Source organism: Embiotoca jacksoni, unplaced genomic scaffold, assembly GCF_022577435.1.
Source record: "Embiotoca jacksoni isolate LCO1_2020_lvr unplaced genomic scaffold, fEmbJac1.0.p SCAF_123, whole genome shotgun sequence".
Taxonomy (NCBI): Eukaryota; Metazoa; Chordata; class Actinopteri; family Embiotocidae; genus Embiotoca; species Embiotoca jacksoni.
In genome coordinates this window covers 223,659-249,014 of record NW_027185256.1, presented here as the reverse complement: position 1 = coordinate 249,014, position 25,356 = coordinate 223,659, and the positions used below count along the sequence as shown (strand labels likewise).

General features: G+C 47.2%; 2 protein-coding genes across 6 annotated transcripts; one reads left to right on the top strand and one right to left on the bottom strand.

Annotated features, from left to right (window-relative positions):
- Window positions 1–165: 165 nt before the first annotated feature.
- LOC138195742 (zeta-sarcoglycan-like) lies at window positions 166–19,852 on the bottom strand. 4 transcript variants are annotated; one of them, XM_069145379.1, is made up of 8 exons: window positions 19,448–19,852; window positions 14,656–14,850; window positions 12,868–12,969; window positions 10,015–10,102; window positions 9,176–9,298; window positions 8,989–9,061; window positions 2,101–2,224; window positions 166–1,162 (listed from the first exon to the last, which is right to left on the bottom strand). In XM_069145379.1, the coding sequence occupies exons 1-8, from the start codon at window positions 19,484–19,486 to the stop codon at window positions 971–973; spliced, it is 936 nt and encodes a 311-aa protein (XP_069001480.1). In that variant the 5' UTR covers window positions 19,487–19,852; the 3' UTR covers window positions 166–970. The 4 variants fall into 4 exon arrangements, with proteins under 4 accessions (XP_069001480.1, XP_069001481.1, XP_069001482.1 ...); XM_069145380.1 differs by lacking the exon at window positions 8,989–9,061 and having other exon boundaries at window positions 10,015–10,097; XM_069145381.1 differs by lacking the exons at window positions 8,989–9,061; window positions 19,448–19,852 and adding an exon at window positions 16,384–16,576.
- A 1,295-nt stretch (window positions 19,853–21,147) lies between these two features.
- LOC138195743 (dynactin subunit 6-like) lies at window positions 21,148–23,428 on the top strand. Of its 2 annotated transcripts, none has more exons than XM_069145384.1 (7): window positions 21,148–21,270; window positions 21,561–21,625; window positions 21,730–21,835; window positions 21,945–22,033; window positions 22,473–22,520; window positions 22,692–22,834; window positions 22,961–23,428. In XM_069145384.1, the coding sequence occupies exons 1-7, from the start codon at window positions 21,236–21,238 to the stop codon at window positions 23,057–23,059; spliced, it is 585 nt and encodes a 194-aa protein (XP_069001485.1). In that variant the 5' UTR covers window positions 21,148–21,235; the 3' UTR covers window positions 23,060–23,428. The 2 variants fall into 2 exon arrangements, with proteins under 2 accessions (XP_069001485.1, XP_069001484.1); XM_069145383.1 differs by lacking the exon at window positions 21,148–21,270 and adding an exon at window positions 21,294–21,389.
- The last annotated feature ends 1,928 nt before the right edge of the window (window positions 23,429–25,356 follow it).

The window sequence follows — 25,356 nt, the reverse complement described above, 5'->3', positions numbered from 1 at the left end:
CTGCTCGTCTGCAATTCACTAAAGATCCTGCGGGCGAGTCAGAAAGCTGTTAGAAAAATGTCTCGTTTACAGACGGGTGAGAGGCATTATGCTCGGAGAAAAAAAGAAAAAAAAAAACCCCGCAGGATACACGTTTATTATATTTGCTTAATTGGGGTCCTCTTTATTTACTTTTAATACTTGTGTGAAAATCCGATGAAGTCCGGCTCATATTTATGCAGAACTACTGAAAAATGGAAAGTATGTTCACAGTCTTTCGAGCGCCACTGCAATACCCGTCCTGGAGGCGGTATCAGTTCGACTGTCATAAATTGTTCACGCCTTCATTACTTTACACTTTTTCTACCAAATTCTTCTGCTGAATTCTGTCGCGTTGCTTGGACGTGTTAAAGTAGAGTGTAATATTTACCTCGGGGGAGCGAAGTCTTGGGGAAAATACTTGCGTGAACCCTTCAAAACATCCGTTCTCCATGTTTTCAGCTGCTCTGACACACGGTTACAGCGCGTCACATTAAAAACACGTTTAATTTCAAACTCGACAACCTCGAAACACAGTTGGGAAAAAAACATTTCTGTTGAGGGGGAAAAAAACATGACAGTTGTGCTTTAGTTCGCCTTCCTAACTACCATCGCAGCTGACGTCTTGACTCCTTTTAAAGCTGAAGGCACCCGTGTTTGATCTCGTCCCGTCGCTTCTCCCTCCGTCGTGCCGCCGCACGTCCGCGGCAAACCGAAAGAGCAGAAAAAGAAACGTCCTCCGACTCCGATGAGGTTGCGGAGATTCGCCCGTACGTGTGATATTCCTGACTTCAGAGAGCGGCCGCGGCTTTTCTGTCCTCAAGACTTAGTCGGCGGAAGCGTCCTGACCTCCATTCACCCGCCGCGGTGGAAGGACTTCCTCTTGTCGTATCCACCCGGAAGAGCTCCAGATGTTCGAGGTGTCCCCCGCTCGCCCCCCCCCCCCACCAGGTCAGCTCCAGAGGCAGATGTTGCTCATGGCCTGGCAGGTGGAGCTGCTCTCGGCGGGGGAGCGGTAGATCTTGCCGCTGGGGCAGACGCACAGCTCGTATGCGGCCTGCTCCGGCGAGGCGTGGCCGGGGGACGGCGCGAAGACGGCGAGCGGGAGGCGTCCCAGCTGAACGCTGTTGGCGTCTAAAAGTATCTGGAAGGGGGAGGAAAGAAAAAAAAAAAATCATCAGAGAGGAAGCTTTGGAGGTCATTCAAATAACATCGCCGGAGGTGCCATGAAGTGATGTATTACTACCTGGAACTGATGAACGGCCGCAGCAATCAGTAAATACAGTGTGGAGTGAAATACTGATCTGTTAACGTTGTTATGGACGGTGAAGGTGTTTTATTACTGAGGTTAAAGTTCCAACGTATTTTTTTTGTAGCGGCTCTAAGGATGGAAGTGGGTTTTTTTTCTTTCATCTTCCGCTTTGATGCTGACTGAAACCTCTCAACCACTCAACCTCTGAGTGCGTCGCCTTGAACGCCGTCTCGTTAAGACGTTCACGTTCCTCGAGGATGAATTATAATTACACTGATGATCTCTTTCCATCTTCCCATCCAGCACCACCATTAGGTTCAACTATAAATGTGTCCAATACTTCAGTTTATGACCAAACACTCATTATAAATTCATGACATTGCCATTAGGCCGATGTTCGCGTTCAGTTCGAAGCATCCCGTTGAGTTTTATTTATTTATTTATTTTGACAAGAAAGCTGTTCAAAAGGAGTGAATTTAGTAAATGACACCATGATACCCATCGGTAAAAATGAATTGTCTTTGTATTTCATGACAGAAGTTGAAATATTTTAAATAGAAGTCTGTTGGAGACAGTTTTTTTGTTTTTGGTTTTTTTTGGAACCAGCCCCTGGTGGCTGTCACTGGTATTGCACGCTAAGGCACTTCCACACTGGCTTCACTTCCTACACCCGGAGGCGACGTCTATTTTTACTTGCAGCCTATGGATTGCAGGCATAGAAACCTGCCAAGAGTTTTTATTTTAAGTCTCTACAAATAAAACAAAATTAAATTAAAAAGGGAACATAAAAGTAATTTTTCAGTCCCGGTGCAACATCTGGGCCTCCTCACCTCTCCTTCCGTGGACTCCAGGTGGAGGTCCTTCCGACCGCTGACCTTCAGTGGCCCCTTAGCAGCGCTCACTTCCACCCCTCGGGGAGCCTCCATGGTCAGGGTTCGTGTGGGAGACTCCAGCCTGATCAAAAGAAGAAGAAAAAAAAAACACAAATCTCAGACGGGCAGAATAAATCGATGGGTTTATCCATCGATTTATTCTGTTCACACTTTGAACATTTTTGCATTATTCAAACGTTTCCTTTTCAGTAACATTTAACAGCGGAGGACACAAGATCCATTCGAGGCTGAATTGACTTATTCAGTTGAATATCTCTTAGTAATGACTTGTTTGTGGAAGGTTGATGGAACACAATCTTAATATTTGTTTCACAACAAAGTCGATGCCGCAAAAGCATTTCAAGATGGAGTCGGTGTCTCGCATTTGAGAACGCCAACCATCGCGTCGATGTTTCTGTTTGCAGAGGTGTGGGTTCGGCGTCTGCTGCAGCAGCGACGTCTCCACCCGTGGACTCGTAAAGCTGCCGCTCATGTTTAAGTTGCGCTGCTCAATATTCCGCAGCAGTGCGGCAATCCTAAACAGCCCATAATTGTATCAGCTGATGTTGACCTTCAGCAAACGTGACGCTAATGCAATTTGCATTTTCCTCCCGTGGACTATTTGTTTACACAGGGAAAGATAAGTGCGAGAGCCAATCAATGTGGAATTTGTTTTCATAAGTCATAAGCGTTTCAAATTGATTCCCCCCTCTCCCCATCTTCCCTAAATCTGTTTTCAATGAATTTTAAATGGCAGACTTGGAAGGAGGCGCCTTGAAATCGCCTAAATCTCCGTACCGGCTGAAAGTGACACACATTTTTTTTTATTTATTATGCGCGAGAGGAATAAGAGGGAGACGAAGGAAAAAAAGAGAAGAAAGAAAAGCAAATGAATTTCATCTGCATTCTAAAAAGCCTGTCAGTAGATACAGTTTGAAGAAGATCTGTGAAATGTGCCTTTGACCCGGGACCGTTTGTGCTCCAGACCTGTGGGAATAAAGACGATAGACATCTGACGCTTTCTTTTCCCCCTCATCTACAGCACCGTTTTCTCTTTTTTTTTTTTTTTTTCTTATTTTGCTGAAAGCCGTTCAAACAGTGAGCCGATACCTCGGATCAACGCTGACGTGTTTCTTATTCATTTTCCTTTTTCTTTTCTTTTTTTCTGTTTTCCGCAATCTTTACTCCGCTTCAAGAAAGCATTTGATGTTTCATTGTAAACAGGTGAAAAGAATGTGTGTGTGTGTGTGTGTGTGTGTGTGTGTGATATGCAAATATAAAATGCAGCCTCAGCTTCTCCACATGTGGGACTCCTCACTGACCTCTGATGACCTCTGCGAGCTCAGACAGCCTGTGAAGTGCGATGATGTTTACCCCGACTGTAACAGAATAGCAATGCCACGCCAATTAGTCGGCCCGAGACTGTCTGTCCGCCCGCTGCATCTTTTTTTTAATGATCTCGGCGCTTCTCAGTATGTTAATTCGCGTTGTCGTAAAAACGCCGGTTTCATTGCCGTCGTAAACAGGAACGCGCTCGCCTGAACTCCGGCGTCAATACGTCCGTTTTGAAACACGGCGTGAAGGTCAGCGCTCAACTTCGCACGAGTCCTCGTGCAACAAATTGATTTTAAACCTTCACGGCCTTGAGATATTATTACACCTGAACGTTTAGAAGCCCTTTTTTTTTTTTTTTTTAGTACTTTCAGTTCGCGCCTTGATAAACAAACCCCGCCACACGACATTTGGCCCTCATCGACACTTGACTTATCAGGAGAGTTTTAAGATTCAGAAATGACATGAGATGGTGACAATATCTTTCACAATGAGAGAAAGTCAAAAGGAGGTGGAGTGCAGAGGGTTAACTGTGGACATCTTCCCTGGAGGTACTGACCAGTTCACAGTTACTGGAACCTCCCCCGGAAGATATTTTCACATTCAAATAATCCCTTGTTAGTCGTGAACCAGTTATTTCAGGCGATTTAAATTGTGATTGGCTCTGAAAACACTCTGGAGCGCCGTCTGCGTCCGTTGATTTCCATTCCCCACGGAACAAACAATCCTGACAGCTCTTAAAACGAACAAGCGATCCACTTGAATAGTCAGCTCCTGCAGTTTTAATCAAGAGATCAGCAACCTCTGTCCAACTGCACGTTTAAAAAAAATTAAAATAAATAAATGAGCTAATTTTTTTGTCAACAATTTTTATTTCTCAAAAAAAAAGAAAATCGTTGCGTCCCTGACCCTCACTTTTAATCATTTTAACTTAATGAACATGCTCCCTGTTGAAATTCCCGAATAAAACCCGGCTCTAATCCCTGGTTCTCCCCAAAGCTCTCCCTGACAGAGATGCTGCTTTGGAGGACGGCCAAACCCACCAATCATCTGACTGACTGGCAGAATTTCAGGCACCAGAGGAAGAGCTGTGACAGACTTCTGGGAAAAAGCTAAATCTGACTTCTACTCGTCCTCGCTTGCGAATACATCTGGCAACACCAGCCGAGTTTTGGAAAATGAACAAATCGCTGAAGAATATAACTCCGCCGTCTCTTTAAATCTGTTTGGAAAATGAAGACATAACGAATCTAAAACGCGCGAGGCTTTTAACCACCACTTCGTTTCATCCGGCGTTACGTTTTAACGAGGTCGAAGATGATTTAAATCCTTCACTTCTTCACCCCCCCCCAAAAAAAAAAAAAAAAAAAACTGGAAGTCCACACCAGTTTTCAAATCATTCATCCCGATAGTGAGTTAAAATAACGACGCTGTAATCTCAAAATTGTCCTGCTGAACTGGACCCGGAGTCCCGAGTGAATTCTCAACGGAGTAGATATTACAGTCGGAGCAGACGGGGTTCATTTCAAATCACAGCGCAGCAACAGCTGCACTGTGTATACCAGCTCTCTCTGGTAGAGGAGATCCTCATCTCAGAGTGTGTGTGTGTGTGTGTGTGTGTGTGTGTGTGTGTGTGTGTGTGTGTGTGTGTGTGTGTGTGTTCACTCCAAAGTGGTTCTATCATCACCCGCTACACACACACACACACACACACACACACACACACAGATCAATTGTGCCAGAAGACAAAGTGCTCAATTTTCAGGAGTGCTTGTTTCAGACACAGTCCAGAACGAAGCATTAAATGAATTAAATTAAATCCCCCCCCCCAAAAAAAAAAGTCTCTCTGGGTTTTATAACTATCTCGGACTGATTATGCTCTTTTCCGAGGCTCCAGCGGCAACGTGAAGTCCCACTTGAACCGTACCACTGATGTGTGAAACCAATCAACCATCAATATTATATCGGGACTTGTGTTGCACAATTTAAAAGACACCGTTTCAATTTGATTTCTGAGAGCAAAGTCGCCGTGACAACCGACGGCTTCATTGAAACCCAAGTTAAAAACCCACTCTGAAGTTTGATCTCCGCTTTGACAGTCCTGCACGCTCAATCCACAACAACAAAAAAACAAAGACTAATGAGTGTTTTTCTCTTTTGGCAGCCGCTGGCTTTAATTTTCCATTTCGAAGACGTTGTTAGAGAACTGTAGACGCGACGGCACGGAAATGAGATTTTGTTTTAAAATGCCACGACGCCCTCCGACGTTCAGACCCTCAACCTGCCCGACGAGGCCGTCGGCCGCGCCCGCCTCCGTTTCAATGTTTTACCCCAGAATATTTCAGACAGCTCTGATGTATTTTTAAAATATTTTAGGTCTGCAGTTCCTGCTCGCAAGCTGCTGCGATCCTCAAGCCGAGCGGGCAGCTAGCCGGGGAGTCCAAAAACACAAAACGCTCGGAGCCAAAACATCCTGCAGTTACCCGCCCCGGTTTGGTCCCGGAGCTCGGCCCCCGGAGGGGGCGTTTCAAGGAGCGGAGCCGAACTCCGGGAGGTCACCGTGAGATGAAGGAGGTGATCGGAGGGATCAGAGAGAGAGATGTTTCCTCGGGTAGTGCATCCCCCCCCTCTCCTCCCCCCTCTCCCCCCCCCCCCTCCCTAATTACACTGTTTGGTTGCTGAATAGAAGAAAACAAGAACAAATCTTTGGATATTTTTCAGATGCTTAAAATAAGAAAACATCTTGCCACACACCAAATCTCCAGAGTCCCTTTTTGTTTTGTTTTTTTGTTTTGTTTTTTTTATGATCATTTTAAATGTACTCAAATGACTTGTAGGCTGTTTTCGTCGCACTGCTCTTTTTTTTCCTGTAAAGTTTTAAGGTCTAATCTAATCACACCTATTTTGACCAGCGGCCCTGAATTGGAGCAAATCACCGCGCAGATGATTTCTGCCTCTCGTCGTACCTCCTCTCCTCCGAACCCTCCTCCGGTCGCAGGAGAGCGACCGGAGGAGGGTTGCAGATGAAGTGCTCCGGGAGGAGAACAGGTGCTTCAAAGATGAGGAGCATCTCCTGGGTTTCTTTGATTTGGGCTCCGCTCTGCTCCGTCTCCCAGAATACCGCTGACTCAGAAATAAAAACACATCGTAAACTAGAGCGGTCCGTCGTCAGGAGAGGAGGAGGAGAGGAGGAGGAGGGGAGAGGAGGAGGAGGGGAGGGGAGGGGAGAGGATGAGGGGAGGAGGAGATGAGAGGAGAGGACAGGAGGAGGGGAGAGGAGGAAGAGGGGAGGAGAGGAGGAGGAGAGGAGAGGAGGAAGAGGGGAGGAGAGGAGAGGAGGAGGAGGGGAGGAGAGGAGGAGAGAGGAGAGGAGGAGGAGAGGATAGGAGGAGGAGAGAAAGAGGAGAGGGAGAGGAGAGGAGAAGAGGAGGAAGAGAAGAGAGGGGAGGAGGAGAAGGGGAGGAGAGAAGAGGAGGGAGAGAGGAGAGGAGGAGGAGAGGAAGAGGAGAGGGGAGGGGAGAGGAGAGGAGAAGGGAGGGGAGGAGAGGAGAGGAGGAGAGGAGAGGACAGGAGGAGAGGGGATGAGGAGAGGAGAGGATGAGGGGAGGAGGAGATGAGAGGAGAGGACAGGAGGAGGGGAGAGGAGAGGAGGAGGAGAGGAGGAAGAGGGGAGGAGGAGGAGAGGAGAGGAGGAGGAGAGAAAGAGGAGAGGAGGAAGAGAGGGAGAGGAGAGGAGAGAAGGAGGGGAGGAGAGGGAGAGGAGGAGAGGAGGAGAGGAGGAAGAGAAGAGAGGGGAGGAGGAGAAGGGAGGAGAGGAGAAGAGAGGAGAGGAGGAGAGAAGAGGAGGGAGAGAGGAGAGGAGGAGGAGAGGAAGAGGAGAGGAGAGGAGGAGGAGAGGGGAGGAGGAGAGGAGAGCAAGTCGTCGGCTGTTGACCTGCGACCGGAGCGTCCTCCTCGGGAGGCCGCGGTGGACTGACCCTACGCTCAGTTCACCCGGCGGAGTTTGAACTCCTTCACTAAATGTTTTTAGACAGCCCGTCTTTGCATTTTATTCCCGTTTGTGTGGTAAGATGGAATCTCGCAGCGCCGCGTGACGGAAAGAGTACGTTTTGTGATCATGTGATTAATAGATTTCTTGACTCGCCGTAAGAGATCGTGAAATAAAAGACGGGGAAAATTCAAAAGAAACCATTCGTTATCATCCTGCTGCCTTAAACAAACAAGCGTGTTCGTTGTGGTTTGTGCAAAGGCGATTTTAAAAAGCAGTTCCCTTTTTTTTTTTTTTTTTTTATATGCTGCTATTAAAACAGTTTAACGAGCATCACGCCACCACAGAAATGTTGTTTAAAACCCAATTACTCTGTAAACGGACCCTCTGTTGTTCGGCTTGAGTTCGTCTTGAATAGCAAACAGAGTTTCCTCCATTGTGCTTTTTTTTTTTTTTTTTTTTTTTTTTTTTTTAATACCACCGTATGACTCGATGTGAAAACATCTTTCCATGATGTCGGAAACATAAAATTGGATTCTTGTCATTTTTATTTATTTATTTATTTATATGTAAAAGGAGCGTTTATTTAGTCCTGACAGTAGAGTTTGTACATCTTGCTCGTTTGGAAATATTTCAGTAATTCCTCGGCGAAGGTTGTTCTGACACAGGTCTGATAGAGATTATTGACGAGTCCATGTTTTTAAAAAAAAAAAAAAAAATTATTATTTAAATCTAACACAAACCGCAAAAGATGTCTCGACGACGTGTTCATGCTTTTTTTTTTTTTTCCAACTGAAAGAGATCCGAATCCCGTTGGAGCGCGGCTGCCTCTCGTTAAGATTTTGACCACATTTGCAGATGGTCGGCCCGAAGTGTGTGTGTGTGTGTGTGTGTGTGTGTGTGTGTGTGTGTGTGTGTGTGTGTGTGTGTGTGTGTGTGTGTGTGTGTGTGTGTGTGTGTGTGTGTGTGTTTTGCCTTAAGCTGAAACTCGTCAGTATTCCTCTCACTCTGGAGGAATTAGCTGCCAGAACGCTCGCTTTTTCTTGCCAACTTTTGATCCGGGCCTTCCTCCCAGGACCAAGCGGGGTCGGACAACGAGCCGCCCTCGTGGAGGGTTGGAGGGTGGATGTGGGCATCGCCTGCACAACACGCTCCGGCGCCGAAGCTCAAACTCGCCCACTTTTTCTCCTGATTTTGGAGAGCAAGTAACACATTAGGTCACCCGTCGGCTGTGAAATTAATATAACGGTGAAATCTAGTTTTATATTCGCGTTTGCAACGAGGCAAGCCGGCCGGTCGATGCTCCGGTCTGCGCCGGCGTGCTCGAGATAACGATACCGGTGAGTAATGGTTCCTGCCACGTGTTTGTTTTTTTCCATTTTATTTATTTATTTTACTTTGAAAAGCCACGGCGCATTCATCACCGTCACTCGAGGATCTCCCATTTTAATCGAGCGGGATGTGAACACGCGACGTGAAAGCTTTAACGGGTTCGCGTCGACGTCGCTGCATTGCGAAACACTTACTTCAGGTCTTCGGAAGCTCTCGCCCGGATCAGCGGGGTCTCGACCGAGCGTCCGAACGCGGCGCCCTCCGAGCCTGCCGGTGAAACGTTTACGAAAGGGTCCCGTTTACTGACCGGTAATCTCAGTCATTATAAACCAACTTTTTTTTGGACAAAACAAAAGCTTATAAAAATGAATATACCAGTACCGGTGACTATGAACTTCTCCGTGGTCATGAAGACTTCCTCTTCGTCGGCGGTGAACAGGAGTTTGCCTCCGTCCTGACTTCGCACTTCCAGCCTCTGACACTGGGCCTCCACGGCCTCCGGTCCTGCGGAGAGAGACCGACGGGTTGGCGCCGCTGGCTTTCAACCGCAAACCCAAACGCCGCCGCAAATCCGCCGGGGTTCATTCGGCGCTGCTGCTGCAAGCGTTCGATGCAATTCATGTCGTTTGTTGGGGGGGGTAATTATTTTCTGCCAAGTTTCATCTCATTTCAGAAAAAAAGGACTTTCGACAAAAAGCGGGCGCTCGTTTTCAAGAGGGAGGTCGAGCTCGACCGAAAAAGCGTCATATCTGCCGGTCCGGTTGAATCAGCGTCAACGTCCTACTCGCGCCGGCTGAGATCGATAGCTGTTAACGTTAATGAGCAGGTCGTTTGCTTTCCGGCGGTCATTAATCATGTAAATGACTTCGGTCATTTGGGCTGACCGGTGGTTGAAACCGATGATAATAAGACGGATCCGTCGCCCTTTCAACGAGTGCATCAAAGGTTAGTGTCTGGAGGAATCTGCGGGGGGGGGGGGGGGGGGGTTAACAGAGAAAACGAACTGTTGCACGACTCCGGACCGAAGTCGTGATTGATCGGGACGGGTCGGGGTCGCGTATCAATCTTAACATCTGTGTAATTCGGCGATGTCGCACGGTGACGTCGCGGCCCGTGTCCCCCCCCCCCCCCCCCCTCGGCCGTGTCCCGGACTCACCGTTCCCCGGGGTGAAATGTCCTCCCGAGGGGGACGACGAGGCGGCGAAGGAGCGTAAACTCACCCACGGTGAGCCGGCCGGTGAGCTGACCTCGGCCGTTTCGGGCGTTCAGTGTTACGTTCTTTTCCGACTGCAAGACCAGCAAACTGTCCTGAGGGAAGCACGGCAAGGGGGGGGGGGAAGAAAGGAGCGGGAGGGGATTGGTGAGGGGGGGAGGTGGAGTAAATACGGTTATTAAAGTGAAATTATACTTGGAACTTCCTCACAGCACCACGTGTTATACTGCAAGTCTCGTAGTAACGCGTTTCTCTTGCCCTTTTGTTGCTTAATGCCAGCTTGCAAAAAAAGCTTTTAGGTGCTTTACTGCCACCTGGTGGCAGTTGTAAGATTTTATTACCATCCTCGGGTAAAACAAGGGAAATGCAGTCAATAACAGTAACACGATAATCGATACACACCGATCAGCCATAACATTCAAACTTCTGGCTGGTGAATTCCTACGATACAACAGCTCGGCAATGTTTATCTTTTTTTTTTTTAATTAAAAAAAAAAAAAAACCTCCGGTTTAAACTCCGAGACGTTCACGGGTCGATGGCTTAAGCCGTCTTTTGCACTTTTTTTTTTTTTTTTCTGGCGGTGGGAGGGGGGAGGATTCAGAAGCAGCGCCGCTTCACAATCATCTGTCGCTCTGCTTTATCGAACGCAAGTAGGTGAGACTCGGGGAAGGAGAAGCTTCACCCCGGTGGAGATACACCTGCAATCTGCTGCTATTTCTAGATGGAGTCGGGCTCCCCGGAGACGACAACGAGAGCCGACGGCCCGAGCAGCTGACGGTCGATGAGCTGCGTGCGGGCACCGCGTCGCCTCCTGCCGCGCCGCTGTTTTCAGACAGGCAGCTCTCGCTTTTCAAACTCCAACATACACTTTCTGATTTATTTTAATTTTGCCCCCCCCCCCCCCCACTTCAGGTGAAAGTCAGCGACGTCACGAAGGAGCCCCGAGACGGAGAAGGTCGCAGAAATTATTTGTTGGGGTTTTTTTTTTTGCGAATCTGTCATTTGACCAAACCAGAAGCGCAGCTGTCGATCCGCAACCGGCGGGAGAAACCAAAAACCAACGCTGCAAGTCGTCCGGCAGAAACACCGGTTCGATGGAAATGGAAAATTCTCAGGTGTCTGAACAATTTCACACGTTTATCCGTAAACGGCCATTACTCCGTCTTTGCCGAACGTATTCTGCCCGTTTGAAATTCTTTGGGAGGAAAGTGAGATGGAGGGGTGGAGGGGGGGGGCAATAAATACCAGCGCGAAACCTTTTACAAACGCTTGAAATTATGAACGACGCAAGATTTTTTTTTCTAAAAGCCTGAAATTACAGTCGGGGAGGGGGGGGGGGTTGCAAATTTCAAGCGTTCAACTTGATTCCTCAAGTGGTGCTGGTGGTGGTGCTGGTGGTGCTGGTGGTGGTGCTGGTGGTGCTGGTGGTGGTGCTGGTGGTGGTGAATACTGAAGTTACGGCGAGTTAAAAAAAATAAATAATAATAATCATAATATTTGGACTTTCAGAAATCGACGCTGCGCAACAGAGTTCATCTCCACTCGTGGTAACGGCTTATTGATCAACGCTGGTTATCTGGCTGAGGAACGGCGCCGCCGTGGAAACCATAATCCCCGCTCGCTCTCTCTCTCTCTCTCTCTCTCTCGCTCTCTCTTGCGCTTGACGTATTTTCTCAGGTGAGAAATATTGAGTGACCCGTAGAGATTTTTTTTTTTTTTTTTTTTGGTCCTGCGAATATCTCTGGAGTCGGTAGATAAGGAGGCCACGGTGCAGCCCCCCCCCCCCGTCTGTAAAAAAACAAGACAGTAAAAAAAAAAAAATGTCTGCGGGTGGTTATTGCACCCAGGAGTGAAATACCGGCTTTGTCCTCGGCTCGGCTCGGCTCGGCTGTCTGCCGTGGCCTTGAGGTGTTTTTTTTCCCCCCCCCGCTGCGAAAGTGTTATATTTAAATCGACGTTTTAGCTCCGACGAGAACATCAAAGCGCGAGAGTGGGCAATTCGGAGTTGTTGGTTTTTTTTCTTCTTCTCTCCGGCGTGGCAAATCGGGACCCAGCTATCGAGCCGCTTCATCCGTCGGCGTCCCTCACAAAAAAACAAAAAATGTACACGGGAACCCCGGCTTTCCAGGGCTTGAAATTGCTTTCTGCGCCGTGCCGAATCAGTGAAAGAAGGGGATGATCCACCCGAGCGTCTGCCATCCGTGTGGGAGAGGGAAATTTGGATCAACTTCTGCAGCTGGAGCTGTGTTGGTTAATCTACTAAACATCAAAGAGGAGAAAGTGTGTGTGTGTGTGAGAGGAGGAGGAAGAGGAGGAAGAGGAGGAGGGGTGGGATTTATCGCGTGGGCTTGATTGGAAATCCAGCAGAGACTCCGGTCCTCCTGTAATCGTCTGTAATCTCCTGCAGGGTTGTACGTGGCCGGAGAGGAGCTGAGAGGCAGCCTATTAACCACCTCCTGCCGATGGGAGGCCCTGATAGGACGACAGGAAATGAGGAAGTGGAGGAGGAGGAGGAGGAGGAGGAGGAGGAAGGGCAGATTGAGTCGTCTCTTCTGTCCGGCCACAAACAGACGGTAACATCAAAGTGTTGTCGAGCGCCAGCTCAGAGGGAAAGTCGGCCCTTTGTTGATCATGAATTGATCATAACTTTCCTCAACGCGGAGATCGATGCCGAGCTCCGGAGAGATCTTTCACCCCCCCCCCTCCCTCCCACCAGGAGCCTTTCTGCATGTGTTTCAGTCAATGCTTGTTATTCCTCGTTCATCGGTGTCAAGAGTATTGATCGACAGGCAACTTGAAGTTGGTGAGAAAAAGTTTTAAAAAAAGTAAAAAAAAAAAAAAAAAAAGGGAGCAACTTACCCTCCTGGACTGGATCTCGTCCACATAGAGAGGCAACAGGAACTCGCTGATTCCCTCCAGACGAATCCCGTCCCGGTTCAGCCGGAGGTTCCCCATCCCGTCCTGAAACGTAAATCAAATGCCGATTTCCTGATTCGATTTCAGAAGGATTGCATCTTCTGGAATTCATAAAAAAATTAAAAAAAAATAAAAACTGGAATCCTGCGTTGGAGAGAGAGAGAGAGAGAGAGAGAGCAGCATCTTTGACAGGTCGGCGGACAGGCTGAGTGACAGGGAGGACATGACATGGAGGTGTCAACGCTCAGGCGTCAGGGAGCTGAGGAGAGGGGGAGGAGAGGGGGAGGAGAGGGGGAGGAGAGGAAGGCTGATGTGTCAGCTGCGGACGGCATCGTTCTCGGAAACGACTTTATGTAAATTTGAGTCCCCTGAGCGACGTGAACGTTGTGATAATGATTATCAGCGGTTTGCGTTGAGATAAAACAAGAAGTTCAAAAAAAGCACACCGGTGAAAGCAGGAACTCTTTTAAAGCAGCGAGCACAGCGACTGTACTGCAGACGCACCGGTCGCTTTATTAGGAACGCCTGCTTTCGAAGGCGCCACTCGTATTTTGTCTGCTGTATTTCTGCACACGAAGGGCGCGAGGCCGCGCTCTCTTTGTTTGTTGACAAAATGGCAAATTGTGTGCACTGTCCCTGAAAATGTGAAAGGAGCTCGCGAGGCGTCCGCCTGTTTGGTTTAAGTTATCTGACGACCTCGAGCTCGTATACAGAAAATCGATATTGCCGTCGCTTGCCCGGGAATCAAACTCAAATCCTGAAGCGGGTTGTTTTTGTCGTATTTTCGTAATCCCGTTTATAGAAGGAATCCTCAGGGATGACACTTGTTTGTTTGTTTTTCTCCTCTTGCATAAAACTTGTGACTTTATTTCCACAAAATGATCCATTAAAAAAAAAAAAAAAAAGTTTAACCTTTTTAATAGAGCGGGTAAAACTGGACTTTAAACATTAGCAAAATAAAGAGCGGCAATTCCGGCATTTATTCATGAATAAATTGCAGATGATTATGTTAATAATAATAATAATAAATAAATTAAAAAAAAATAAAAACGTACGTTCCAGACTAATCGTCGAGACAAGTAAATAAAAACGCTTGCAGCGAACATACATTTAAAATGGAATCCATTCTTCATGCAGCGTTTCCTCTGCCCCCCCCCCACCCCCGTCCCCTGCGCCCCAAAGGCATAATACAGTAGCCATAAAATGTGAGCAGACCCAACACAATGTGCTCTTAAGGTAAATAATACACAAGCAGTTATGAGTTCATGCATCTACTGAATGCACCACTTGGATGCTCACAGTGCCGGTGGGTGTGATAACAGGTCCTTGTGAACTTTTGGTCGCTTCAGATCTTTTTCTTTTTTTTTCTTCTTACCAGTCCTCGAAACATTTTCCCCACAAATGTAGTCGCGCTTTATCAAAGTCCTCTTTTATCCAAATGCTGCTTTGCGTACTTCAGACGCCGGCTTTAATGACGAAGTCCCAGGTGTGGTTTCTTCCCGATTGACCTCGGTCTAAAATCTCCCGCAGTTTCCTTCACAAGAAGACGGGTGCGCACACTTGTGTCCGTGCCACAATTATTGTGTTTTAATAAAAAAAAAAAAAAATATATATATATATGTATATAAGTCTAGCACCGTTAGCGTTTACTTTTTCACTTCAAAATACGCACCGTACCCGGGTCTCCGCGGCCCAACAGCCGTACTGCGGACAACGCGGCGCCGTACTCACCGTGGAGAAATTCATGACCTTGATGATCCAGACGGTGAGGGCCAGGTTCACTATCATGGTGACCAGGAGCAGCAGCAGGAAGAAATACAGGCATCTTTTCCTCCAGCCGTACAGGCCCGCCGGGTACGCGGCGTCGCAGCCCGGGCGCCGGAGGTGCAGGGACCGGGACGCCGGGATAAACTGCTCCTGGGTAATCTGGCAAACAAACACACCGGGCGACCTCTGCGTTAGCTGGCCGTCGAGGATATATTCGCTCCGCAGCACACGCGTGTTGAAAGTGGTTATTACCCTCGCAAGCAGCCACCAAAATGACTCGAGGCTACAAAGCGTGGCTGCGTTATTCCATTTTTTTTTTTTTCCTCAAAGTGGAGCTAATACATAAAGAACAAAGAGGAAGAAGGAATTCAGGAGTTTAACCGGCGGCGGAGTAATCCATCAAGCTCTTTGCGTAAACGACAAGGTCATTTAGGTGACTCTTATTTTATTAAAGAGAAACCAACCAAAATCAGAAAGCTTATTCTTGAAAGGGCGGCGCGTTTTCACCGCGCCGCAGGAAACGGGGATCGTCCCGTCAGGATTCGTCGATGACGAGGCGAGCGATCGGTCGTGGGAGTAACTTCGCCCGGGAAGTGGGAAAAGCTCCCGGGCGGCAAACGCTTCTTTAGAGTCGGCCGGCCGCGAATCTGCGGCCGAATGAAGATCCCGATGAGCCGATCGCAGTCTGAAAACAAGGTCCTCGGCATTCCCGCTCGCGCTCACGTTGTTTGCTTTGAAAAGTCGCCTGTGCGGATTTAACAACGCGCCGCAGCTTTGCTTTCGGTTTCTAACGACGCGTTGACGCTTCGTCATTACAGTGCTTCAAAATAAAAAAATTAAAAAAAAAGCGACAGCTTCCTGCAGCCGACCCGTTTACCTTTACCGCCTCTTTCACAAGGCCGGGCGGGTTGATGAATTTCAGTCGTCGCGAAAGCAAAGACACTGGAGTTCGCTTTTCGTCGAATGATGTAGGAAACGTTTTCATTCGTTTATCAAACGTTAAATCCTTCGCGGAAACAACAACAACAGCAGCAAAAGGATGCGATGTCCTCGAGCTCGAGGGGGATGAAACTTTGAATATTTTGGTTATTTTTTAAAAAACTTTTTAAAGTTTTATAAACTCAAACTCTGGTCGTACGCCTCCGCTAACCACCGAAGCGGTCGTGATGCGGTTCGTACGCACGCCTGTTTGTGCGAACTTTTGTCGAGATGTCCTCCGTGCGTCCGTAGTGAAAAACAGATGTGAACTAATAATGACCTTGACCAAAATCTCAACAGTTCATCCTTCAGTTAAAGTGAACAGTTTTGACAAATATCAACAAAAAAAACCCAAAAAAAATGCAGTTCATTCCTTTCTGAAATATCGCGTTCACAAGCTTGGAACCGATTTGTTGGAACAGTGACCTTTGACCTTCGCCCGCCAAAATGCGATCGGTTTATCCGAGTCCGTGTCTGAAGAGATTCGCCTCCAGGCGGCCTGGAAACGAAACGCCTCCGGGAACGGCTGTCGTCGGCGAGGAAGGCGTAACCGGCATTAATCATACGCATTAATCAATCGTAAATAATAATGAAGTCGCAGCCCTGAATCCTTCTGTTAAACACCGCCTGCCAAAACAAAAAAATAAAAGAAAAAATGCGACGACCAACCCGAAAAGAAGAAACTCAAAAGAGTCTGCCAAGTAAAGTACTTACAAGAAAATGCACACATTCATAAGACCGAGTAAAAGAAAACAAAAGAGTCTCAAGCCGGTGTTTTAGCCTCCAGCCACGGCCCTGCTGGACAGATTCAGTCTATTTTCAAATCCTCTGTTGCCAGGGGAAACTTCAGTACTTGTAATTTCTATGGCAACCCCACTGTTCCCAACGCCAGCGGATCCTGTGATTTCTTTCGCAGGAGTTTTAATGCATATATTACCCCGGCGGAGTCGTGCCTCCTGAAGCTCGGATGTTCACAGAGCGAACGGAGGAAGTGCGTCGCGGCCGGCGTTGTGCCGTTTCGGCACGCCGGTCACAGCCGACGCTCACGGACGACGCGAGCGTGGGGCTGATTCTGACGATGATGCGGAAACGATGACTTAAAGCGACTCCAATCGGAGATCGCGCGACGATGTTAATTTTGCGCTTTTAATCGTCGCGATTTTTTCGGAGCAACCGAGGTGATAAAAAAAGGTTTCGGGGGGAACAGACGGACGCCTAAAAGTGGATCATCGTGTGACACGACGGTATGGAGCCAATATACAGAAGTATAGGGGGGCTGAAAACAACGAATTCGGCGTTCGTGATGATAATAAAGATCCTGTTGGCAGACGACCACACCAACGTGTGCACGGTCGGAGATCTCAAACTGAGAAGAACCAACACAAACTTTGAGGCCTGAAAGTCCCAAAAGTACCAGTTCGAAGGTGAAGCTTTTTTTTTTTTACGAAACGATCAAAAATAACGTCCGAGCAGCCGTCGACGGGTCATCGCGAACAGACGGGTTTGAAATCGGGCCGTTCGCCATCTGCAGTCCCGATTACATGCGGCTCCTGTTCGTAGAAACCGAACACCTGCACAGTAACTTTTATCAGAACCAGAACCAGAACCAGAATCATGCTCCGGGTAGAAAAGCAGCTGTTTATTTTTGACAGAAAGTCCAATGGAAGAGACGGAGGGAGCCTGAACACACAACTGGAACTGGGAACGCCAGTTCTGCTGCTCGCCGTGCGTCGGTGTTCAAACCGATGGGACCACCGAGCGTGTGGGCGGAGCCTCTGCTGTCAGTCATCATCCGCTCACACGGGAAGTCCAAAGTTTGTGGAGCAACAACAGTTTATCTAAGAGTTCTTCTTTTTAACAGACAGGGTGTCCTTTCTGGACGGACGGAGGGATGGACGGACGGACGGACGGACGGACGGACGGATGGATGGATGGATGGACGAATGGTTGGATGGATGGATGGACGGACAGATGAACGGATGGATGGATGGACGGACGGATGGACAGATGGACGGACGGATGGATGGATGGACGGATGGATGGACGGACGGACAGATGGATGGATGGACGGACAGATGAACGGATGGATGGGTGGATGGACGAACGGACGGACAGATGGACGGACGGATGGATGGATGGATGGACGGATGGTTGGATGGACGGATGGACAGACGGATGGACGGACGGATGGATGGACGGACGGACGGATGGATGGATGGACGAATGGTTGGATGGATGGATGGACGGACAGATGAACGGATGGATGGATGGACGGACTGATGGACAGATGGACGGACGGATGGATGGATGGACGGATGGATGGACGGACGGACGGATGGATGGATGGACGGATGGTTGGACGGATGGATGGACGGACAGATGAACGGATGGATGGGTGGATGGACAGACGGATGGACAGATGGACGGACGGATGGATGGACAGATGGTTGGATGGACGGATGGACGGATGGATGGATGGACGGACGGACGGACTGATGGACGGACAGATAGATGGATGGATGGACAGATGGATGGACGGATGGATGGAAGGACGGACAGACGGACGGACGGACGGACGGACGGACGGACGGATGGATGGACGAATGGACAGATGGATGGATGGACAGACGGACGGACGGACGGATGGATGGACGGATAGATGGATGGACGGACGGGTGGAAGGATGGACAGATGGATGGATGGACGGAAGGATAGATGAATGGATGGATGGACAGACGGACGGACGGACGGACGGACGGATGGATGGACGGATAGATGGATGGACGGACGGGTGGATGGACGGACGCCCGTGCACCTCCCTCTGACTCAAAGCAACAAGGTGACTCTAGTAGTGAGGAGGAGACCGGCGGGAATCAAAGATCTCCAGTAAGTCCGGCGCAACAAAAGGTCACAGCTGCTCAATCAGACAAACATCACAGGGACAAACATCACAGAGACAAACATCACAGAGACAAACATCACAGGGACAAACATCACAGGCTGAAGACGGTTTTCAGAGACTTTGGTTGACACGTTCACAGGAAGGTATTTGTACCTCTGACCTCTGCATCATTTACGGAGGCTCAAATACTTTCGCTTCCTTCCACAGTGTTAATGATGATGATGATGATGATGATGATGGCTCGGGCAGAAGAAGAAATAAAAAGAGGGGGGGGGGGGGGGGAGGACGACAAAACTGCTGATGTAAACAGACACACACTTCTCCACGGTAAACTAGCTTTCCCTGCTAATCCCTCGCAAATCCGTAGAGAGCCAACGGGGCCATTTTGGACAGCACCCCCACAGGCAGTCATTTGCATTCTCCAGTCGGATGCACATGGAGGAAGTGCAAGACTGAACACGGCCTTATCAACGGGACAAATAAATAATAATAATGTCACAAAAGCATTTCCGAATATAAAGCCTCTGTTTTTTTTTTTTTTTTTTTTTACTTAGATACAACTCTGACAAACTTTGGAAGAGGAGAATTCATGCGGTGGAGCGTAAGAGGGTGGAGAAGAAGTCCCAGCCAGGCTTTGAGAAGTGGTCAGCTGTTCTTATTATGTTTATTTTTATTTATTTATTTTAAAATTTTCTTTAAAGGAACAATTGAAGCCGGGGGAGGGGGGTTCACCTGTTGCAGAGGGAGCAACACCAGATGACTCGAGGTCGGACGACTGAATAAAAAAAGAGCATAATAAATATTTCACAAAACCTTATTAAAATCACATTTAAAAGCCACTTTTTATTTATTTTTTTTATAACATCGTGAGCTCACCTTAAGCGTCTCTACGTCGAGAGTAGCCGACTGCTCCATTTTACAGTCTCATTTGTCACAGTTACATATTTTCCACAAAAGTTGACCTTATTTAAAAAAAAAAAAAAAAAAACACCAAAAAAAAAAACGCACCGAAATCAGCTCCTCTCGCCGGCTGCGCGTCTTCACTCCCAATCAGAGCAAAAATAAATAAAGAAATAAAAAAGAAAGAAAGAAAAATAAAAACAAATATCCAACGTTTCAGGCAAGTTGTATTCTTACGTACATTTTAACAGGAAATTAAAAGTTCCATTAAAGCTGTTTACTCCGTGTTAAGCCGGCGTAATGATGCCGGCTCAGGTGCTGCCGCGTCCGCTGCTCACTTTCCGACGCTCCGCTCTCCCTCAAACCTCCACCGCCTGGAAGTCCGACGGAGTGACGCGCGGCACTTCCGGTGAAGGATTTCAAAATAAAAGTCCAAAGCTGAAGATTAACCTGCATTTTCACTATATATATATTGTTTTTTGTTTTTTAATTTTTATTTATTTTATTTTTTTAACGAAGTTTATACATTTAAATCGTATTCACAAAGACAGTATCCATGTCGAGGAAATATTTAAACAAATGCACGGAGAGCAAAAAGAGAGCATATCAAACGTGATGGTTCAGTCTGCCCAATTTATAAGCTTTATGAAAAAGGAACATTTTCAGCTTGATCATTTTTTTAAATGAATGGAGGCAACCTTTCAGCAATAAACTATAGCCTGCATAAAGATAACAGTCCCATCATATATGTGACTGAATTGGTATTATTATGTAGTGGTTTACATTTGATCCGATTTTTTTTTATACTGCTAGAGAGTTTCTTCTGTAAGTAGTGTATATTTTCCTACAATACTACAAGTCACAATGCACAAAAACAGATTTAATGCAGTACTGAATCTGTAATCAGAGGGACAGATCATTTTGGATGTTTGTTTTTTTTAATGCATCGCAAAGTAGCTGTTTTTAATCTGAAAATGTGGAGTTATTCCATTTCCGGTTATTCCTAGTGAACTATGGCTCACTTAACAGACGTCTGATCCCATTTAGCGCACACAGCATTGATGCAAATTCAAAACGAGGTTCGTGCGTCCCTAAAATTACATCCAACAGTGAGAATATTGTATTTATCCCGAATAACATCAGAGGATCCAAAATTAAAAAAAAAAAAATTAAAAAAAAATATATTTTTCTTAGTCAACTGTAGAGATAATGTCACCAAACACATGCAAGAACAGAGAATGTTTTTTTTACAACTGTGGGGTTTTCCTCTCATCCACTAATAAAGACGTCAAGTTTACAGCTCAGTGGATCAGGTCCCATTTACGGCTCACTGCTGCACCCTGCAGGACGCACAGCGACACTGCAGTTGGAGGAAAAGATGGATCATCATCATTAATTTGTAAAAAAAAAAACCAAAACAAGTCCTTATACTTTTGAACAGACGTCGAGAGGAATTGGTCCTAAAAATGTAATTAACATATTAAAAACAAATATGTAGTCCAGTATAAAGCTACAGGAAGTATTTATATTTATATTCATGCTTATAGGAAGTAGCTATTGTTGTTCATTAATATGTTAATAATAAAATCAAATGTAAATTTAGTTACACTGAATGGCTTTTACGGTTTGAAGTTTATCGCAATGTCCCCACAGTACCACCAGGGGGCAGCAACGTTTCAGCCAGACAAACACAATCAACCTCGAGATCCGAGGTTTTGAAGGAACAATAATCAATTGCCGATCGATTAATTCGTCAGCGCGAGGATGTCGGACGCCAAGCAGCTCGTGGCACAGAAAAGGTACGGCATGACATCATCGTTATGTTTAATCACCGTTCGCGTAAAAGTCTTATTTTGGGACAACGGCAGGAAATGAAGCTCCCCATGTGTACAGACGGTGACGGATTCATGGTGATGTTGTGAGTTGTTGACACCGTAACAGCCCCGGTGGTGCTGTCCTGCAGCTTTGTTTGTGTTTCCCGTGCAGATCTGACTTGTTATTATTCATATTATTATTATTATTATTATTATTATTATTATTATTATTATTATTATTATTATTATTATATGATCTCTCTCTGTTGTTGCAGTGCTAAAATCGCAGCTGGCGCCGTTGTGTGTGTCGAAAGCGAAATAAGAGGAGATGTGACCATTGGTGAGAGGCTCATTTTTTTTTTTTTTAACATCACAACAATCTGTTTCCTCCTGCAGTGAAAACAAATCTTTTTTTATCTTCTTCTTCTTCTTCTTCCCTCTCAGGTGCCAGAACAGTTGTCCACCCCAAAGCACGGATCATCGCCGAGGCCGGGCCCATCGTTATTGGAGAGGGGAACCTGATAGAGGAGCAGGCACTCATTATTAACAGGTGGGTCCTGCAGTGCTTTTACTCCTCTCATTGATTTCCCCACGTGATGATTAAACTTTGATTTGATCTCCTCTTACGTTTTTTTTTGTTGTTGTTGCCCGTCTGTAAGTTATCCAGAGAATATAATGCCAGACACGGAGGGAGTGGAGCCGAAGACCATGACCGTCGGGACCAACAATGTGTTTGAAGTCGGGTGTGGTATCCTTCACAACTCCCAAGTGTTGAACTGCCGATATGAGCTCATCACATCTGGATTTATGCCGCACGGCAAGTAGCCACGGCACGTCGTTTACATGCACACGATATAATACGGAACAACTAGTGTCCGGGCATCACTGAAAAAGGTCGAACACGCACAAAAAAAGGTGTAAAAATAAAATATAAATTGCACTTGGTGGTAAAAAAGAAGAAGAAAAGATTTGTTTGAGATCACTGATTATATATTCTGTCCACCAGGGCACTAACATCTGTATTTGTCCTGCTGTGGTGACAGTTTTTGGCTTTAAAAAACTAAATAATAAGCCTTAACATAATGTGCTCCACAATATAAACCGGTACAGAATATATCATTGATCTGCAGTGATTATGAATTGTGTTTTTAATTCACCGGTTGACATCTTTAACGTCTCCGCTTCAGTCTCTCAAGCTTTGAAAATCGGCGACAACAACGTGATCGAGTCCAAGGGTAAGTGACACGGGTCGAAAACTCGACTTCTGCAATTCGATGTCAACTTGCGTCATCACGCGGTAGATTTTTTTGATCACGACATATTGCCACGAGGTTCATTTTCCTAATTTCGCACCGCGCCGTCGGAAGAGAAACAGATGTTGTGTTTTCTGACGTGAACTCGAGCAGCTGACCTCGGGAGGAACGTGATCCTGAGCAGCGGCTGCATCGTCGGCGCGTGCTGCCAGATCAACACGTGCGAGGTCGTGCCGGAGAACACGGTCGTTTACGGTTCGGACTGCATCCGCCGCGTGCAGAGTGAAAAGCCGCAGGTCAGCTCCTCACTTGTCGCTTGTCGCTGTGCGTTCTTGTCTGCGAGTCGTGAGGCTTTTTGCAAAATTCCTGTGACCGAGATAACGGACTTCTTTTTTCTTTTTCCTTTTCGGTAATCCTCGCAGCCTCAGACCCTGCAGCTCGACTTCCTCATGAAGATTCTGCCAAACTACCATCACCTGAAGAAGACGATGAAAGGAAACAGCACGCCTGTGAGGAACTAACAAACATCTGGATCCAGAGGTGGTAAAAGAAAAACCCTGCAAAACAAAGCACCTGCGCGCGCGCACACACACACACACACACACACACACACACACACACACACACACTTCCCTCAACATGCACCTGTTTCACACTTTAGTGTTGTGCCGTCCTTAATCTCTATTGGAGTACCTCCGGCATTGAAAGTGACCATCACACACTTCTGCACTTTTTGCTTTCGGACCAAGTTTCTGACTATTTATGACGTACTTCGCACCTGAAATGCTGTGCCGTTTGATGTCAAGCTCTTACATTCGTCTATATTTATAAATGTTTCGGTGTAATCACATAAGGATTGCAATAAAGATTCACTCAAGAGATCTGCATTTGAGCTTGCCTGTCTTATATTTTGTCGCCACAAGGGGGAGCTGTTGAGCAGCTCTTTTGCACCTTCTTTTAAAAGTCTGAAGGCTTTGTTTCATCTGGGTGACACGAAACACCCAATTAAAGTGGCATTTATTAATAAAACAACCAAAAATATCAACGTTATCATACTCGCGGAGCTAAATATAATGATGTTTGGGCTAAAAATGGATCCCCGCAAAGGACACGTGAACCGGTAACTGTGACTGGAAGCTGATTTATTTTTTTTATTTTTTTTTCAAAGTAGCGTTCACTGAGCCAAAGGAGAGCATAAAAAAAAAAAAAAAATAATAATAAAAAAAAAAGACACATATGTGGGTGTGGTGGTCCCCGTCTTGGATGCGGTGGGTTGCCAGTCCCGTGCCCTCCCCACCGAGTGGGGGGGGGAGGGGGGGAGGGAGGGGGGGGAGTGTTTGCCAAATTGGTGCTGACGGTAGAGTTGGAATTCCAAATAACAGCACGGTTCATTGTGACCAACTCGGGTGTGGCTGCAACTTGCATTTCTACTGCAGGAAGGGGTCTGACTAATGCACCCCCGCCGCCCTCCGCCCTCCGCCCTCCCCTTCCCTCCTCCTCCTCCTCCTCCTCCTCGTGTCTGAGCCCCCCTGGGGTGGTGCTCCCATCTGCACTGCGGACTCAGCTGTGTGTGTGTGTGTGTGTGTGTGTGTGTGTGGATGTGTAGTAGCACGAAACCGCCTGAAACACCTGACACGCAAAAGTTCAAATGTCACACTTTTACAGTTGTTTTGTAGCCGTAAAAAAAAAAAAAAGTAAAAAGGAGCTGGAGGCCGCCGCCGCCGCCGCTCCTGCTGCTGCTCCTCCTGCTCCTCCTGCTGCTCGTCGGGAGTTTTAAAGGGTTTATGTCGTGCTCCGCGGGCACGACGCTGCACAGAACAGCAGCTCCCCGTAGGAGGCCCGCAGCTGGTGCCGCGCACTGCCAATACTGATTTAAACATGTCACGGTGGAGGAGGTCCCACAAGGAGAGGCGTATCAACCAGGGGCTAATTATTTCAGCCGTGGAGTGCAGCCGGGGCCCCGTCCAGGCTCCTTTCCGTTCTCACTTCTTTTCTTTTTTTTTTTTTTCCACCACCATTATTTGTTTATTTCGGGGGTGTTGCCAAAGCGTCAGTTTACTTTAACGTGACAAGGAGGACAGATGCTGCGCACAGTTGCACGGATGTGCAGAGTGACAGGGACCTCACATGGGGGGGGGGGGGGCGGCCTGGCCTTTTAATCGGCGGCGGGTCTTTACACGGGGCTAAACGAATGCGATGATAGAAACTCACGGCAGGAATTTGAGAGGAAGTTCAAATGTTGTTCTATATTTGGAAGCGGTTATTTATACTCCTCCTTTACTGGAGTGAAACTGAATTATCCGGCCCGCGCTTGTTTGTCAGAGCCGACTATTGTGAATCGCGGCAGTATTTTCTTTTCTTTTTGATTATCTCAAGTCAATGTTTGGCCTTTGCCACAATGTGCAGCCGTCTCCGGGGGGGGGGGGGGAGTCAATAATATAATATACCCTGTCGTGAACAAAAAGAGAAGCGGGGGATTGTAGTTGCGGCTCTGGAGACTGAGGGACGTCGCTGTAAAAAAAAGAATAATAAAGCGCGAGCGAGCACCGTTTGGAAAAGCATCATCTCGTGCAACAAAACAAAACAAAAAAAAGCTTCTACGCGCACCGCGTCGATGCTTTGAGCTGCAGCACACAGTTCAAAGTGTTTCTCCGGTCCACCGCGGTCAGTCACCGTGAAGCGGGCCACCGGTCGCTCGGCGAGGATAAAGGCTTTCCGACAGCTGACCTTTGCATCTGGGTCGGCGAAACCTCCGACAACTGAAACGTGACCTACAGGCCGCGGCGATTTCCGTCGCAATCCCGCGGAAGATGATGAT